This window comes from Plectropomus leopardus, chromosome 15, assembly GCF_026936395.1.
Source record: "Plectropomus leopardus strain MGB_pleo_1.0 chromosome 15, ASM2693639v1, whole genome shotgun sequence".
NCBI lineage: Eukaryota > Metazoa > Chordata > Actinopteri > Perciformes > Serranidae > Plectropomus > Plectropomus leopardus.
The window spans coordinates 10,553,702-10,572,023 of record NC_142190.1 but is presented as its reverse complement, the minus strand read 5'-3'; the positions used below and the strand labels follow the sequence as shown (position 1 = coordinate 10,572,023).

General features: G+C 36.4%; 1 protein-coding gene across 1 annotated transcript; it reads left to right on the top strand.

Moving 5' to 3' along the window:
• The first annotated feature begins 1,359 nt into the window (after positions 1–1,359).
• htr3a (5-hydroxytryptamine (serotonin) receptor 3A) lies at positions 1,360–11,009 on the top strand. Its single transcript, XM_042498693.2, has 9 exons — positions 1,360–1,429; positions 2,801–2,964; positions 3,936–3,980; positions 4,472–4,581; positions 4,695–4,864; positions 5,727–5,887; positions 8,454–8,664; positions 9,401–9,637; positions 9,807–11,009. Exons 1-9 carry the CDS (start codon positions 1,360–1,362, stop codon positions 10,115–10,117), a joined length of 1,479 nt encoding a protein of 492 aa, XP_042354627.2. The 3' UTR covers positions 10,118–11,009.
• The last annotated feature ends 7,313 nt before the right edge of the window (positions 11,010–18,322 follow it).

Genomic DNA, 18,322 nt, shown 5'->3' with positions numbered 1-18,322 from the left:
AGCCCTGAGTTCTTCTGTGATGGTTCTGTGCAAATGGGAGAAATTTTCCTTAAAAGCCTTCTTCCAGATAGTCGTTTCTCAAAGAAAGCTATTCATTTCAATCCAAACCACAACTTTTTCTCCTAACTTTAAAGCTGTAGTTGGTAACTTGGTAACAACCTTTTTTATATTTTGAATTGTCACTATATTTACATGGCATTAAATGAGACAGATCATCTGTAAGAAAAAACAAATTCCTCCGGCTACTCTTTTGCCTTGTAGGGCTTGTTACCCGAGGCTGCACCTGAACGATATCATTACAGCCAAGGAGTCTCCAACGCTGCGGTCAATCACGTATTTTTCAAATAATCCAGTTTTTAGCATAAGCTTGTTCGAAATGCACGAAGGAAAACACAATCTTTCAGTTCATCAGAATAAATTCAAATCAATATTATACAACAATATTTTTTATTTAACTGTGGATGAACCCAGTTGGCCTGCACAGACACCAGCTGACCTCAACTCCATCAAACACCTTTGCAATAAATTGGAACGCTGACTGCAAACCAAGTCTTATCGCCCTGCCTCACTAATGCTCTAGTGGCTGAGTGAAAGTAAATCCCTGCAGCCAGGCTCCAAAATCTTGTGAAAAGACTTCCTAAAAGAGTGGATGCTGCATAGCAGCATATCAGTGCCCATAGTTTTGGAAAATACATCTTTAAATGTTACATATAGGCATATATACTTTTGCACATGTTGTGCATTTATCAGTGGAAGTTTTATTTTAATTCTGGGTATAATTATGCATTTGCAAACATGCAAAAGTCAATGTTTTAAACACAAACTCAAATTATAATAGCTTAAACGATTTCCTTTAAATATCAGCGGCTGTGAACTTCAACATGTAGGATCTCTACATAAAGAAAGTGGTGTAAAAAGGCAGTTATGGCCACTAATGAAGGACATTAAATGCGATTGAAACTTTGCTGTCAGTAAGTGAGTTGACACCCTTGACTAAGTGTCTCTTAATTGTTCTAAATCACACTAACACACTGGTTCAGCGCTGGCGTTTTACTTAATTAAATGATTACTCAGACATGACATACGATCCGGTCACTAGCTTTTATTTCTGCAGTCTTTCAGCTCCATTTATCTCAGAGAGCCGCTGCTTTATTGAACAAGGAGGAGTGGCGTCAGAGCAGACGGATACACCCTCATGAGCTGAGTGACACTAACAAGGTTTTGAAAGTGAATGAGAGTCAAGTGATGGATATAGTGGATGAATATGGAGGATATGGGCATCAGGCATCCCGAGGCCTTTCATCAGAGCGGCAGGCAGACCTCCACAGCAGGAGAAGAAAACAGAGGTGAAGTGGCACCATGAGACTCTCAGCGGCCTGGACGGCACTCATCTTCCTTCTTATTCAAGGAGCATCAAGAGCCTGTACAGGTACAGCGGCTTCTGATTAACACTCGATTATAGTCTATTATTCAAGTCTTTGGCCCATTTAATTCAAGAGAAAAAGTGTGAGAAAAGCTGATAATTGAAATCATTTGGTGTGTTTAACACATCAACAGAGACTGACTGCAATATGAGACATAAATGCTGAAGTTTTATTCACAACTCAGGCAAAATCTTTTGATTTGTGGTTTATAAGATTGAATCATTTTAGTTAATTTGAGAAAATCATCAACTTATTAAATGAAAAAATATAATATCACAACTAAGGTGCTATGAAAGTGCTATTTTTCAGAATAACTTACAGTTAATAAAATAGTGTGAAAAAGTGATCAGAATTAAGCACTTTTAAAATAATCTAATAAAAAGCATTTGTGGTAACAGCAATTATACAAAGAAGTTTAATTATAAAGCAGCGATAAAATGCATAATAATACACAATGTGTTTTTCTTTTCTTTTTTTTTATTTATTTGATTGTGATATATTTTTAAATTTATTTTATTTTACAATTACTGTTATTTGGTCAAAATGGTGAATTATTTGACAATGGTTACCAAGCAATTTGGAATTACAGACACTGTTGCTCTTAAAATACAGAATACTGCTTCAAAATGTAGATGTCTTTCTGATTTGTCTTGGTTTTGTTGGATTTCTAGACTGTCATTTATGAGGGCATTTGTATAAAATAGAACAAAAATAATAAAATATATATGAAATTTGAAAACATGTTATTTAAATGAATTAAAACTGATATTACATAAAACTATGTAAAATTAGGTTAAGAGTAACCTTGTTTTAAAGACAGTGAGGTGAAAGACATTACATTTCATTGCATGAAAATTTCAAAATTTAATTAAATATATTGTAGCACATACCATTTACAAAAGTGGCACTGCTTAAAACAGCTAGGAACTGTGACTAAATAAAAATAAAAATAAAATAAAATAAAAATAAAAATAAAAATAAAAATAAAAATAAAAATAAAAATAAAAATAAATTAATTATCTTATTTAACGCTTAGTTTTATGCCTTTCACTTTGTTTTGACTTGAATAGAATTTGTTAGACATTTATTAGGGTTTTTTGTTTTATTGCCAATTTCAAATATGCAAAAAGTTTTACTTGCAAGTGCTTAAACCTCTACTTAGAAAGTATTTTGAATTACCGGATCTTAATAAAACAAAACAAGCGTTTTATTCCAATGAAGATAATATATAGAAAACTTGCATGTAGGCCTACTGATAAATTAATATATATATATATAGTATACCTCTCCTGTTGACAATAAATGAGACAAACACTGTATGTTTGACTCAATAATGTAATGGCACATAAAAAGATAATTATCTTAAACATTTTCAGTGAAGAAACTGGGCAGCAGCACAGGAAGATTTGCCAACGCCACATTAGTGCGGCTCTCTGAGTTCTTGAGCGCCGGGTACAAGAAGGGAGTGAGACCAGTGAAGGACTGGAGGACGTCTACTATAGTGGCCATAGACCTCATGGTTTACTCCATCCTCAATGTGGTGAGTTACAAACAAACAAGTCCACACCTCCAGAACGTCACACTAACCTGCCCTGCTCTGTTATTTACCGACTTTACTGTGTGTGTGTCATGACTCCTTTAATTATTGTTTCATAAGCCACATGCAATCTGGATGATTATCTGCAATTACACATACAAACATCTGCAAACTTAATTAAGGCTTTACAGGGTTATATTTGATATGTAACACTTATAGTAATACAGCAGAACGCATGGATTAACCTCAAACGAACCCTGAAGCAAATATTTAGCTGCCAGACTGCCAGACTGTCCTCACATGCCCGCACGTGTTAATTTGATTCCCACATTTACTTAAAAATATGCATCATAACAAACCAAGACTCTTCAAGACTGGGCCTCAAGATTAAAACTTAAAGCAACCAACTTTATTGCTTTAGGGTCTTAGTGTCAGTTTATATTTAATAGTAAGATCTTTAAGATTTCAGGGGCCTTGCAATGGTCTGGGGCAGTTGCCAGATTGCTAATCCAGCTGATATAAGGGCATATTTCATATTTTATCAATGAAATGTCTTATCAACAAATAAATGTTTATGCTCACAAAGAAATGGCTCCATACATACATATCTGAAATGTACATTTTCAGTTGACTTCAAATAGGATTTGGCATTTATGCGACTCTTCTTGTCTCAACTACACAGAAGATTTTTGATTAAATGTGCTCAGGGTGGACCAGTAGCTCCCTCTTCTACAACTTACCAGCGCTGATAGGTTTGATTAAACGAGATAATATGTGTGAACAGATTTTTGAAGCTTCAACTGATGCTCTATTTAAAAAAATAACTCAATAAACACAGTTACTTGTTGAATTTGAATGTTTTCCAATATATATAAATATGTATATAAACTGATATTAAAATGAATGACTGAAAATGACTGAATATAAAATATTTTTTTCTAAACACCCTGATGTCTTTTTGTATTCCAATACAGGATGAGAAGAACCAGGTTTTGACAACATATGTGTGGTACAGACAGGTAAGACAAGCACAAAAATCATAATAGTGCTCTATCAATACCACATCTGCAATACAGCTACTTTGATTTACTGCATTACTACAATATCTCCCATTAAACCAATTAGTAAGGACTATAATAGCAAAATATGCATTCAATACTTTGACAGTTTGTGATTTTTTTAGTCTAATTATTTTACTAACTTTGTTTTCCTTTTACTGATATTCTATGAGACACTTAATTGTACTCCATATATACTTTACATTTGTTACTCTACTGTTGCTGTTCTTATGTTGTTGTAATTTTTAAGCAATCTGCGAGAAAAGTGTCCTTCTAGTTCTATTTTATCATACCCCTTAAAACTATTTTATTCTATGTCTTTACAATATACCAATAACATTACATTTCTGTTACTAAGACACTCATGCTGTATGTATTTACACAAAAGTACCAGCCAATCTATTTATTATACTATACGCTCAGCTGGCTTCTTCTGTTCTTCAATATTTTAGTCGTGGACGGATGAATTTCTGGTGTGGAACCCTGAAGACTTTGATGAAGTCAAACAAGTTTCAATACCTACTGCGAATGTGTGGGTGCCTGACATCCTCATCAATGAGTTGTAAGAACTGTTGCTGTTTTTTACTACTATTTCTGTTACTTTTATTGCTCTACCAGAGCTGGCTCCAGTCTGTCTTTGCTTCTAAACATGACATTTTTGCCTCTGATCTGCAGTGTAGATGTTGGGAAGTCTCCCGACATACCTTACGTCTATGTGACACATGACGGACTGGTGCGCAACTACAAGCCCATCCAGGTGGTAACAGCCTGCACTCTCAACATCTACAACTTCCCATTTGATGTGCAGAAATGCAGCCTCACGTTCCAGAGCTGGCTACATACCAGTAAGACCTTCTTCACTTGCTTCATTACAATGTGATTTAACTTGCCTTTGGTTTAAAACATCACCTACACAAGCTTTCAAGAATTTTCCCTTAGCATTAATGTGTTTTAAAGAGCAAAAAATACCATCCGGATCTGCATTTGAGTGTCTGATGTCATTGATTTCAGTTATCTAAACTAATTTTCCAATATGACAAATCCACAAAGAAAATTGTATTTTTTTCTCAAGAATGTGTTAAGTTTTCTTAGCAGGTTAAAATTTCTGATAATAAGGCGTCCAACTCTATAAAAATGATCCCAACGTACTTTTCTGACACTTCCATAAAATTTAGCTGAATTAGGTAAGGTAGTGTAAACTTTGTTTTAACTCTAAAATGAAGGTAGAACGCAGCCCACTTTCTTTAGAAACATACACACATTAAAGAGTTTAACCTAAAAGATAACCACAGTTTATTTCAACTTTGGTCCTATTTTCACCACTCTGCCCATCATTTTTAACAATAACACTCTAACACTATCATTTCTCAGTGCATTTTACATTCTAGAGCTCATAACTAGTTACATCTATTTACAGGCACCTAACATGACCAACATCTGCAGCTCCTTATATGATGCAAATAATCTGATATTACGTGCTGCTAATTCTGGCAAAATGGTGAGAAATATTCACCGGCATCAGAAAACAACATTCAGCTCTCTCCTCCACTCTTCTCATTAAGACTTGAGTGGAACAACCGCTCTGTTCTGTGCATCCGTGAACTCTCCCCTGCTGTGATGTGTGCTTAAAGAGCAGAGCGGAGGGTGAAAGGTAGCTTGTTGCCATGGCCGTTTCATGCTGCTCTCAACATTGTGTTCGATCTGTAGTTGATGACATCAACATCACCCTGATGAGAAGCCCCGAGGAGCTCAGGGAGGACAAGAGTGTCTTCATGAACCAAGGAGAGTGGGAGCTGCTCCACATACTGTCCAACTACAAAATCTTCAGTGTGGACAATGATGACTACTATGCTGAGATGAAGTTTCATGTAAGTATTTAAAGATTTTAAGTTATATGTGTAGTATAAATACAGGAGCTGCATCTTGAATCAAAGATTTTCTCTTTTCATGAACTGACCTCAAGACCTGCAAGATTTTCCTATAAATAATGACCTTAAAAATATTCCTAATGCACTTAAATGTACTATTGCAACCTGCTGCAAAAAATGATTACCTAAAAGGTATACAGGATTTGTTGTTTACTATTTGTAAAAAGTGCCAACAGCTATAGTGAAAATAAATCCCTGATTTAGTCTTGTATTGTTACATTTGCGCCTTTCCTGCTGCACTGTGTGCAATTAATGCAGCGTCCTTTCGGATGCCTGCTGCCTAAAGTCTGGCACCTGCTGCTACCTTTTTATAAAGTTCCAACCTCAAATTTGCACTGTGCAGAGATACATCCAAACATATATATATATATATACATATATAACGAGCAAGCACAACATCCAGTGAAAATGCAACACACTAAAAAATGTTAAATGAACACACAAGTACAATTTTCTGAAAACTATTTCAACGTTAATTTGAGGAGTAATCACACTGACTAAGAATGCCATTTTCACCATCTCTTAAAATGGACTTAAAATCCCCCGTCAGCTCAGACAATTTAGGTAACTCCATAAATTATTTCAACAAGAGGAAGCGGTGTATTTAAAAGCTTTTCTGCAAGTTCTATGCAAATCCAATCCAACATCAAGAAAGTATTGTGAGAGTGCAAGCCAGAAGCAGAAATTTATGAAAACCAATCAACACGAAAATCTGTGGAAGGACAGAGTACGCGGTTTCAACAGGCAGTAATAAAACGTAAAGCACAATGGTAAACAGTATCCAGCCTCTTTAGGCAGTAGTCAGGTGTGCTCATAAAGAGCAGATCACTGTAGTCCAACAAAGGTAAAAAAAATATAAAAAAATGCTGATATCAATTCAGATCAACGTAGGAAGAAAATAAGAAAATACAGGCAGAGGTCAAAGTCTCCAGACATAAACATCACCACAGCAGGTCATAAGTGATGATTACAAGGGACCACTTTTTAATAAGTCCCCTCCATGGGACAATTTCTTTAATTTCTAAAGCAAGAATTGCACACTATTTAAAATAAAGTTACACCGCAGATCTGGCAGTAATTACTCTCCTCACACACAGAATAAATAAAGTTAAATCTTACAGGCCTGGCTCGGGTGACATGCAGCAAACAGTAGAAAAAGTCTTAACTAAAACAGACTGAGAGCAAATAAAATTTAACTTACAGTTCTGTGTCAGTCCTGCAGAGAAGGCTCGTGTCTCAGGGAGCTGAGTCTCAAGTCTTCAGGCCTTCAAAGGTGTTTCCGGTCACTCAGAGCGCATCTTAACAGTCCAACAGGTGTCTTCATCACTCACACACCTCGCCCGGCCTAGCAACAATGTCCAAGCTAAATCTGAAATTCAGGAGAGAAATGTGCGTGTTGGTGTCTTACTCGTTATTTCCGTGTATTTGCGCTCTGTGTGTCAGCCCGCCCCCTTTGTTTCCCCCGTCACCTTCTGCCAATCACAACAGGTGTCACTGACTGATGACTGACAATAACCAATAACAACCAAAAGAGCCCAAACCCAAACCAAAGGTGTATCCAGTGTATTTTAACTGAGACTCTTTCGAACTGAATTATTCACTTTATGAGCCCTTTTTTAAACTGTTTACATCTCACTTTTTTGAAAACTAAAATATTTTCAGTTTTGAATGCAGTTTTTTAAAAATTTAATAATTATTATCATTATTACATAATGACATTCAATTACACAATAACATTTTTAATTCTATTGTTCTAATTCTCACTTTTGAGCAGCTCCTGTTCAACTGTTAACATCTCACTTGTTAGAAAACTACAATATTTTCAGTTTTTAATGCATCTTTTTGCTTTTATTATTATTATTATTATTATTATTATTATTATTATTATTATTATTATTATTATTATTATTATATTTTAGTATATATAAATTATAGTTTTGTTGAACATTGTATTGTTTTAATACCCAGTTTTGACATTAGGTCTAAAAATCTTTTGTTTGAATTTTTTTCTGAATATTTTACGAAAACTTAAATATTTGTGGAGCACCTGCTGTGGGGTGTAAATCGCTGACCATGAACCACAAGGCCTCTGGATCAAATTAGGCTACTGTCTCTCAACAAAAAAATACCCCCATAACCTAATACTACCTAAAAAGAACGCATGGGCCCAAATAGTTGTGTATTTTTGGGACATATGCTTATTGGCTTTTTTATGGTCTCATGTTTGAGTGTTAAGTACAGAGGTGGAGTTAGTGTGTTTAGCCTTTGACATAAAAACTGGATCGCTCACAGTATAGCCAGAAATACTCCTCAATACTATTGGGAAGATCGATACACTGGTAATTTTACAATTCTGTGTATGTACAGATTTAACTAACGAGATACAATGTAATCATTATTGACAGTTTAAGGACAGAGCCATGCTTCCCCCTGTTTCCAGTCTTTAAGATAACCACATCCTGCCTTTTTTCCCAGCATGTTTTGACTTAAAACCTTCATTTCCCAGGTGGTGATCCGGCGGCGGCCGTTGTTCTACACCGTGAACCTGCTTCTGCCCAGTATCTTCTTGATGGTGATGGACATTGTGGGTTTCTATCTGCCACCAGACAGTGGAGAGAGGGTTTCCTTCAAGATCACTTTGCTGCTGGGCTACTCTGTCTTCCTCATCATTGTATCTGACACTCTGCCTGCCACCGCCATAGGAACCCCACTGATAGGTGACTGTGATCCAATACAGCAGTTTGCACTCAGAGGAGAATTTCAGCAAGGAGTGTCAGCTAATGATTTTAAAATATTTACCCTAACTTTACCTCTAAATTCATGCAGAATTGAAAAAAACATTAAGAAAGGTTGGTAAACTCTTATGTCAGGAGAACACAAAACAAAATTGAGCAGCAGTTAATCTGCAAGTCAAACATGCAGCGACAGATTGGTGAGGGCAAAACAAGCTCTGAGAGCACACTCAGACTAAATTCAAGCACTAATTTCAGGATTTTTTGAGAGACTATCCCAGCATGTGGAAGGCACAGAAACATCCTCAACACATAACCACAACATCACGGGTCTATAGCAGTAAAATACTTCCATTCATGCTCAATCCACCTGATTGTTAGAGGAGGCCCAAATCGAGGCACATGCAAAACTCCAAGGGGCCTGGTGCAAAAAATCCTTAAATTAAGATTATCTTAAAGTCCAAGTTACAGTTTCCTTAAAATAAAATCAGTTGCACAAAACACCCTTAAGTCTTCTCTTTAAGGTTTCTCCTAACATCCACCTGTGAAACCGGCCCCTGGACTTCAACTTGCAGTCTGCTGTCTGTATGAGTCACAATGCAAACCATGTAATTTAGAGGAGTAAAAAAGTATGTTGTATTGTCTAACTTCTATCTGCTTTTAAAGAATATCTGCAAGAGAATCATCATCAACAGCTTGTCTCATCTTACCTGTCCTGCAGGTGTGTACTTCGTGGTTTGCATGGCGCTCCTGGTGATCAGCCTGACAGAAACTGTGCTGATTGTGCGTCTGGTCCACAAGCAGGACCTGCAGCCCCCTGTGCCCCACTGGGTGAAGTATTTGGTGCTGGAAAGAGCGCCGGTCCTCTTCTGCATCCACAAGAAGCATCGCCTCTGCTCCGCACTGTCCTCCCAGGGCGCTGACCTGGAGCACTACAAGGACAGCAACTATGGGACCGGTAAGGTACAGGTGAAAGCATGCACAGTAATGAACAACTGTGAAAGGCATCTGAATGCAGCACAAGAAAAGTGCCATTTATCCAGGTTTCAAATGGTTAACCTTCACACCTGTTTCATAAAATTCAGATTTCAAAGTAAAATGAAGCCTATCCTTGTCTCATCTTGCAGCTCAGTGCACACTCCACCACACCTGTGACATAGGCCAAAGGCTGAGCCACCGCGATAGAGAAAGTGGACTCCTCGGATTGGGCTTGCCCCCCTCCAGAGACCCAACCCCGCCAGTCATGGACAACATCCTGCAGGAAGTGACAGCAATACGTCACTTCCTGGAGAAGAGGGACAGGTGCCGGGAAGTTGCTAAAGAGTGGCTGCAGGTGGGCTACGTGTTGGACGTGCTGCTCTTCAGAGTTTACTTAGTGGCTGTGGTGGCGTACAGCATCACTCTGGGCACGCTGTGGTCAGTGTGGCAGGTCGCCTGAGTCTTGCTTCTGCACAGCTGTGGACACAAGCTCCGAGGGTTGAGCGTTAAATTCAAAAGGCCAGAGTTATTGGCTCTGTGCCCTGTGTAGCTCAGTGGATACAGGGAGGCACTCACAGAGGGATGGAACAGGGAAAGGCTTCCTGTTGTTGGAGCCTTTGTACAACTAGGTTTGCCACTATATCCCTACAAATATTATTATCATCAATTTAGGTTTGATCGGAGAGTTCTCCATGATGTGAGCGCAATCTGAGATGTTTTCAGGGTCGGGTCAAGGCTTTTTGAAATGCCCAAGCAGAAATGCACTAACACACTTGTAAATGCAACTATAATTCACCATTATGAGGGATTAAAAAGGATGACAATAATGGTAGCATGACAAAAAAGATATATATTAGCTAAGGGTACCACTTTCATATTGATGTCTTATCAACCATCAACGATTAACCTTTTGAAACCTGCACCACCATTTATTTTCCTTTGCTGCTTTCACACACCTTTTGCAAGTATTTTAACCTTTAAACCTTGAGCAAATTGGTGCGATTTCTCTCAAAACTATGGGGGAAAAGGCAATGAGCAACTTGACAGAAGCCACACAAGTACCATTTACTAGTTTCAGGGCCTTTGGGTGGCTAAGGAGCTCTAAAAACAATTAAAAGAGTTTGTTTATGTTTGTCTTTTGGGGTTTAGAAGAATAAAAGTCGATACATGTTTTAATATCAATTAAAACATATATTGAATATGGCCACAATAATTAATACCTTTAAAGGGATAAATTGGTAAAACCTAAGACAAAGCTCGACAGTATGTTACAATAAAGGCAAACTGTGGAAAATCCAATAATGAATATACAGATTAAGAATAAAATTTGGATTTAGGGACAAGTTAGTGAACAGTAGGGTATTTGTAAATTCTGTTATTGAAGTGTAAAATTGATAAAAACATATAAAAATGCATTTAAATGGATCAGTAAGTAAGGAATTTATATAAGGTGATAATTGCATATGGTGACCTGTTTGCACTACATGTATACTATGGAAAACATTTGACTGCATGACCCCTTTCCCTGAATTTGGAATTTCTTACATATAGACACATAAATATGATGCATATTATAAGTTTATTTTCACATTATGGTAAATACTAAGTCTGTAAGCAAAATTGTGGAAACTTGTACTGCTTTATATACATATCAATAAAATGTTTAACATTTATGTATCACCTCATGTTATTAAATTTGTCTCAAAACTATTGAATTTTTGTAAAGCAAAGTTTCTTTGCAGCCAAAGTAAGTTGAAAGTGTTTAGTGACTAAATAAAACATTTACCATCTTCACCTTACTTTTATGGAAGCCCATGTGGGCCATAATTATAGACATTAAAAAGTAAATAAATTATTCGAAGCAAACGGTGTAAAATATTGTGGAATGTTTATGTGAAACTCACGTCATTATTTCTAATTATTATAATCATGTCAGTCTTAGAATGACTACCCACTAATTTGGACTTAACCCTATAGTGACTTTTTCTTTTTCAGTGCTGAAACGTCTGAAACGGAAACAGATTTAGAAATCAAAATTGCAACAATGAAATTAAAAAAATAGCTCCAATAAAACTTTAACACACTAAATTAATTATCAGTATTAATGTAGTAGCATATATTTTTTTTAGTAATTATTTATTTATTTCCAATTAGTTAATTATTTTGCATTGCTCATAATTTGCTGCAAACCTTTTAATAGCAGTATAAATACCACATTGCTCATTCATCATCAGTTAACTCCTGCAGTTCATCACAGCAGCCAGAGGATGGCACCATGCACAACAGCATTAGTGTCCCTCAACTGCAGCCAGGAGCTACAGGTTCGGTAATACTTCCAGTGGGATGGAGTCGCTGAATATTAAGTCCCTTGTTTGCAAAAATATTTGCACTGAATTTTAGTGCATGCTAAGGGATTCAATACATTAATGAAACACAAACGACTTAATAGAGACATTTTTAGGTTAACCTGGATCTGTCATGTTACCAAAGAGATCTTTCAGACTCTTAAATCTGGTTTATATTTCTACTTTCCCAATGAAGAGCCCAGTCATGCTCTGTGTTGTGACTGACTCAACTTACGAGAATACACACACACACACACACACACACACACACACACACACACACACACACACACACACACACACACACACACACACACACACATATATATAATTTCACAATAATACGAACAGATGGAAAATAAAACAGATAGATGTGCAGGTCAAATGAAAATACTTAAAAATACATACCAGACTTTTGGGGCAGTTAAAGTTACCACATATATATATATATATATATATATATATATATATATATATATATATATATATATATATATATATATATATATATATATATATATATATATATATATATATATATATATTTTTTGTTTATTATTTTTAAATTTATACCAAAACTTAACGTTGCTTCTTCTGAATTCAACATATCATCAGTTTGTGCAAATTAAATCCAACTTCAGCTGCTACTAATGCTGATATACAAGTATTTCACATCAACAACATGCTGCCTGGATTATATTTATTTATATAACTTATTATTGCACAGAATGTTTATATTGATCAGTTCTAGAAAATATTCCCCATCTAAAATATGCTACTCCTTAAATGTCAAGGTAATGTTGGCCAATATAATATACTGTAAAAAGCTGGGAATTTTTAAATCTAATTTTTGCCTCGTGCAGTGGATTTTATCTATATAATAGTGACCAAATTCTTCGTCCACATTGTCCGCTACTGGGAAGAACTCCACGATAGTGTTAGAGACGATGCGGTAGCCCCTCATACTTGCATCATTAAATACCTTGCAGCTTAAAATTAGAATCTACATTTTACACCTTTGCAATATGGCATTTCACAATGTCATATACGTGTGAAAAAATGTGAATGAAGATATACAGGGTATTTTACTGCACAGTTTCTTGAATTAATAATACTCAATTGAATGTCAACTGTATAACACAGCCCTTCGCTACATAAATTGTTAAACTGAAAAACAACTGATGCATTGTTCTCTGCATATGAACCTGTAAAGATATTGCATAGTATGACGCAGGATGCGCCTCTGATGTTAAGGACAAACACATTTTTATGTGCAGCTATCACCCTGACCAGACCTCAGATTTGATTGCCATATTTTACTTAAAAAAACAAAACAAACAAACACTGAAAACACTACTAGTGAAAGTAACAGTACACTTAAGGTATTACATTAAAATCATCCAATCCCCCCAAATAATAATAATCATAATAATATATATATATCAACTCAAAAGTATTCAAATAAATAAGAAAACAATTGTACCATTTATAAAAAAAAAAAATAATTATAACAAAATGTTATATTTTAAAAACTTTTGATGCACTTTATGCAAGAACCTTAATTTGTAAAGTAACTGGTAACCAAGACCTTCAGAAAAAGTACAATATTTCCCTCTGGCATGTAACGGTAAAAAGTTACAACAGAAATGACCTAGAAAAAGTACTTGAAAATTGTAATTATTCTGTAATGTAATTTTAGATATCTAATTATGGTACTTAGCAGTAAATATAGTTTTCCCAGCTTTTTTCTTTTTCATAATTTTCTCACACCAAGGTTTAGCGTTTTAAATACTTGTGAAAGGTAAAGATAAGCTAAGATTATCAGATTTTAGTTCAAACCTTCATTTAAAACTCTTAAAAACATGAAAACTACAGGATCGTCAGTTCAGTACTGAAGGCTAGCAGCCTAAATCATCCAGCCCTTAGTGGGTCAAAGTTAAGAGCTGAAACCTCCTGCTGCGGCACAAAGGCCCTTCACTGTTCATATTACCATCCTGACAAACCATTCACCAACCCCTGCCCCTTCCTTCCTAACACCCCAAAATAAGATCAAACACACTAAAGCAACAAGTCCAACAAAACCACTCACAATGAGAGCTTTTTCCCTCTCATTTCCTGTTTTTCTTTTCTGCCAAAATCTAAAAAAAGTCTGAAAAAATAACCACAGAGCCGCCATGTGTTTGGGGTGTAATTCTTTTGGAGTGAGTACATAAGTGGAGAGGGAAAGTGGAAAGCTGCCTCATTAGTTTCCAATACACTGAAGTCAAGATCTGATCCTGTGTGCCAGCGAGAGGAAATGAGCAAACATAGTGGCATTATTGGGACGCACTGGAGACACTTTTGATGTGATGTTTATTTGTTGGACACAAAGACGGGCTCGCCTCTTTGAGCTTTATTGGGGATGAAATCACAGCAGCCAGATGACAATGAAAGTGTATCACTTTAAGCTGCAACACATTAGAAGAGCTTAATGCCTACATGTGCATGTTTTAGCACATCAGCAACAAATCACATTACTTCACAGTATTATGTGTCATGTGTCTCATGACTCCAGCAGGAAGTTTTATAAACAGTGTCAGGACACCTTCTTTTCAGTGCATTTAATTGCTGCTTGTGGCAATAATAGGATGGTTACGATGAATTTTATTTTCATCAAAATTTTCATGCTTGCCCTATAGTTCGTGCTACAAAGCAGACAGCTAAATCAGTCATTTTGTCAGCCCTACAATCAGCCTATTAAAATATGCCTTTGTATTTGGAAATGGTTCATCCTCTGGGGAGCAAGTGCAAATTTTGGCCTGATGGTGGCACCAGAGGAAAGGCCAGGTGACACCGGGTCTGAATTTACCACAGACACACATATTGGCTTCGTGATAAATAATATCAAACTGTAATTTAATCTTTGCTTTTTTTGTTTGTTTTTTTAAACAATTGTGTAATAAAGTAAGAACAAGAGAAGAAGTGACAACAAGTACAGGGCAGACGACATGTCTGAATCAAAATTTAGACAGCATTTTTTGCACTCAACAAAAATATGAAAATAGGAGTGGACTTATGTTTTGATAAAATAAAAAAATAAAAATCTGTGTTTGACAATCAAAATTTTCTGGTGTAGGACCCTCAAACTCCCTGTCTTTTAGTGTCCCTCCCAACATGGAAATGAACCCTACAGCCCTGGACATATAAACAGCCAAAAGGAATTATATAAAGTAAGACAGAGACATATGATAAAAATAAATGGAGGCAAAGTAAGCTAAACGCAACAGTAATGGCAGTCTGCTTTAACTTTGCTTTTTGTGCAATATTTACCTACAAACTGGAATAAGTGCCTACTGGAAGTCAACATGTTAGCTGGTTTAATGTCATATAACATAAAGATACAAAATGATATGTTTAATCAACTGTTAAAGCAATAAAAACACAACAATTGAGGCAAACATGAGCAACAGCCTGCCACAAAAAGACTCATCTAAACCCTTTTCAGGTCATTCTATCACCACGCACGAGCTGAACATTTTGCGTCTCGGCTGGCTTCCTCTATAATGACTATCATGCGTGTGTGACAATAGAGGTGCACACATACACACGCCCTGCATATCTAATGATAGCATTTGTGACCTCTATGGCACAAGAGGCAGAACAGACAAAAAGCAGTCAGGCTTGAAGTGCTGCAGTAGTCACCATTAGCACATCACAGCCAGGTGGTGAGCGCGGAGCCAGACAGCTGAATGCGCTTCCACTGTGAACATTTGTGGAAACATGCAGCAGGCTGCTGATGGTTAAGTGGTGGCATTTAGTCAGGTGCTGTGGTTTGAAATGGTTACGAAAGGTTAATTCAAATGTAACTTTTTTGCTTTCTTGCATCAGTTTATGCTTTATAACAGCCACAATGTGCACGAAGCAGAACTAAACTCAGTACACTTAAGAAGCCTTTCTACCTGAGTTTAACATTGGGAAGACTGATGGATTTATAGGCTATTGAGCCGATCAGCTGGCTGTCACTCCATGGAGGTATTGCATGCACGCTATAATTATCTTTATATAATTTTTCATTGTGTCATTCTGAAAAGCAAAATACTTGGACACATATTGTGAATACTGACGCGTTTCATTGAAAACAGCCAGTCAGTAGTGTGATTGACACTCTATTCAATAAAAAAGCCTCACCTCCCTCTAGGTTTTATATATGTAAATAGCTTTAGTTTAAGTTGTCCAGATTGAGCTTTCTGTATCAGAAATTTCTGCCTCAACCCTACTAATAGATTTGAATGGAAGTGCTCACAGGGTTAAAAAAAAAGATGAATTCAACACTGTCTCTGATAATACATACACTTCACTGTCGACAGTTTGTCATTGGAACAAGAAAAATGCTAAAGGTCCATTGTGTAGGATTAAGGGGCATCTATTGGCACAAATAGAAATCTTCACAACTGTGTTTTTTCTTAGTTTATAATCCCCTGCAATGAGCCATTTACAGATTGAATTCACAGACAGATTGGGTCCTCTCCATTAATGTATGATTGTTTTCACATTAGGCACGATTGTTTCGTACTGCACGATAAAAGCTCTATTTCCATGGTATGAAATTCCCCATATAATCGGCACTGCTTCTGCATCATCCGATCCTTAGTGAAAACAGGAATTTCACGGGGGTTGTGACGCTAAAAAAAAATGCTGATATCTGATTTAAAGATGTCTTTTTTGCCATGTAAGTCAATGGGAAAAAGTCTGATTCTGTCTGATCCATTATGTCCAATAACATCTGCAAGGTCTAGAAAAGCTGCATAATTGAATAATTTTATCTCCATGTAAGTTTGTGGAGCGCTAAACCAGAAGTAGCTGGCCGGCAGAAGTCTCTCGTGCGCACTGCAGTTGAATGTATTTGGCTTTATGCACTGAGCATCTTTCTTAGAAATGAACAGGCTCCTGCCTTCAACGCTGTATCCAGTTCTCTTTATACATCCATGTCTAATGCTGCCTTCATGTACTCCTCTGAAATAATGTGTTTACCTTATTTATGAGTTACGAGCACATAAATAGTCCTCCAAAATTGTGATTGCGAGCGAGATATCAGGTAATTTTGATGATACCTGAGTTGCCGAGTTGTGACGTTTGCGTGACCTTTCAGGGCAGCAAAAATGGCAGAAAGCATGGAAACAGTGTCAACAACTGACAGTAAAAAATTATATATTTTGTCATTTGTTTCCTAGTAGTTATCATTTACTTTAAGTAGTCACACATTTTAGTATATGTTTCTATTAGCTGTACTGAGCAAACAAATGTTTAACTATAAAGCATGCCAGGTGAGTTTACTAAAATTGATAACAATATTATTTTATAACACAAATTGCCGACTTGATGTCATAAATGCATAAACATGGTGGGCAAAAGTCAATGTTTATGTTAATGTCAATAGTAAGAAACTTATTTATTAGATTGTGTATTAAATATCAAATTTTGATCACATGTAAAGTGACGTATGGTATTAATGTTAACTGCTGTCCATGTAGACTGTCCTAAATTAAATATAAAAATATATATAATATGTAATATATATATAAAAAAATAAAATTATAAATAAGCTGGAAACAGCTATCAACCTCTTGTTTAAATGCTCTTAGCATTAAAATGCAACCCATAGACTGCATGTTGTTCCCAATTTACAACCTCAAAGCATATAAATACAACTAAGGTGTAAGAACGACTTCCCCACTGGAAAACTACGACCCTCCGACATCACATGAACGCAGCATAAATCCAACGCATAGGACCTTTTAAATCAGTGTTGTTGTTCATGTTGTCTTATCTTTGGAGCTAACTTAGGTGTTTTTGCATTTCACTCCCTGGACCTCACCTGTCAACAAAGAGCGTGCTCCATTTGTCCTGGCTGACATGTTGTACAGCAGCAGGGGCTGACGAGGTTACAGTAAACAGCCTGCAGGTGTTGTGTTGAATTTCTATCAGAGGGGTAGAAGCTTGAACGATCCTTGTTGAGCGTGATCTAAAAAACATCAGATAAGGGATGTCAACATATTAAATATGTCAAATCACTGTGTGTTCAGCTGAACGCAGCCCTGATTCAGTGCACACTGTACACTGAATTAATCTTTGGGCGATCTGTAAGCACTAAAAATAGCGACACAGTAACTTCTCAGTTTGATTCAAGACTTGTGGTACACATGCTCGTTAAAACATCCTTGAAGTTACTATTAGTCTGCCATATGTAGTCATTGTGCAAACCATGCTTGTTAAGCACAGACTGGCACCACTGTAAAACCAGCAGAAAATACACAGATTTAGCTTTGCTTGCAACCTTACTG

Bases quoted from the DNA above. Each gene is read 5' to 3' on its own strand.
- htr3a (XM_042498693.2), top strand. From the start codon at position 1,360: ATGAGACTCTCAGCGGCCTGGACGGCACTCATCTTCCTTCTTATTCAA. The intron at 3,981-4,471 runs GTAAGACAAGCA...TCAATATTTTAG, and splicing joins CATATGTGTGGTACAGACAG to TCGTGGACGGATGAATTTCT. The intron at 4,865-5,726 runs GTAAGACCTTCT...TTCGATCTGTAG, and splicing joins CCAGAGCTGGCTACATACCA to TTGATGACATCAACATCACC.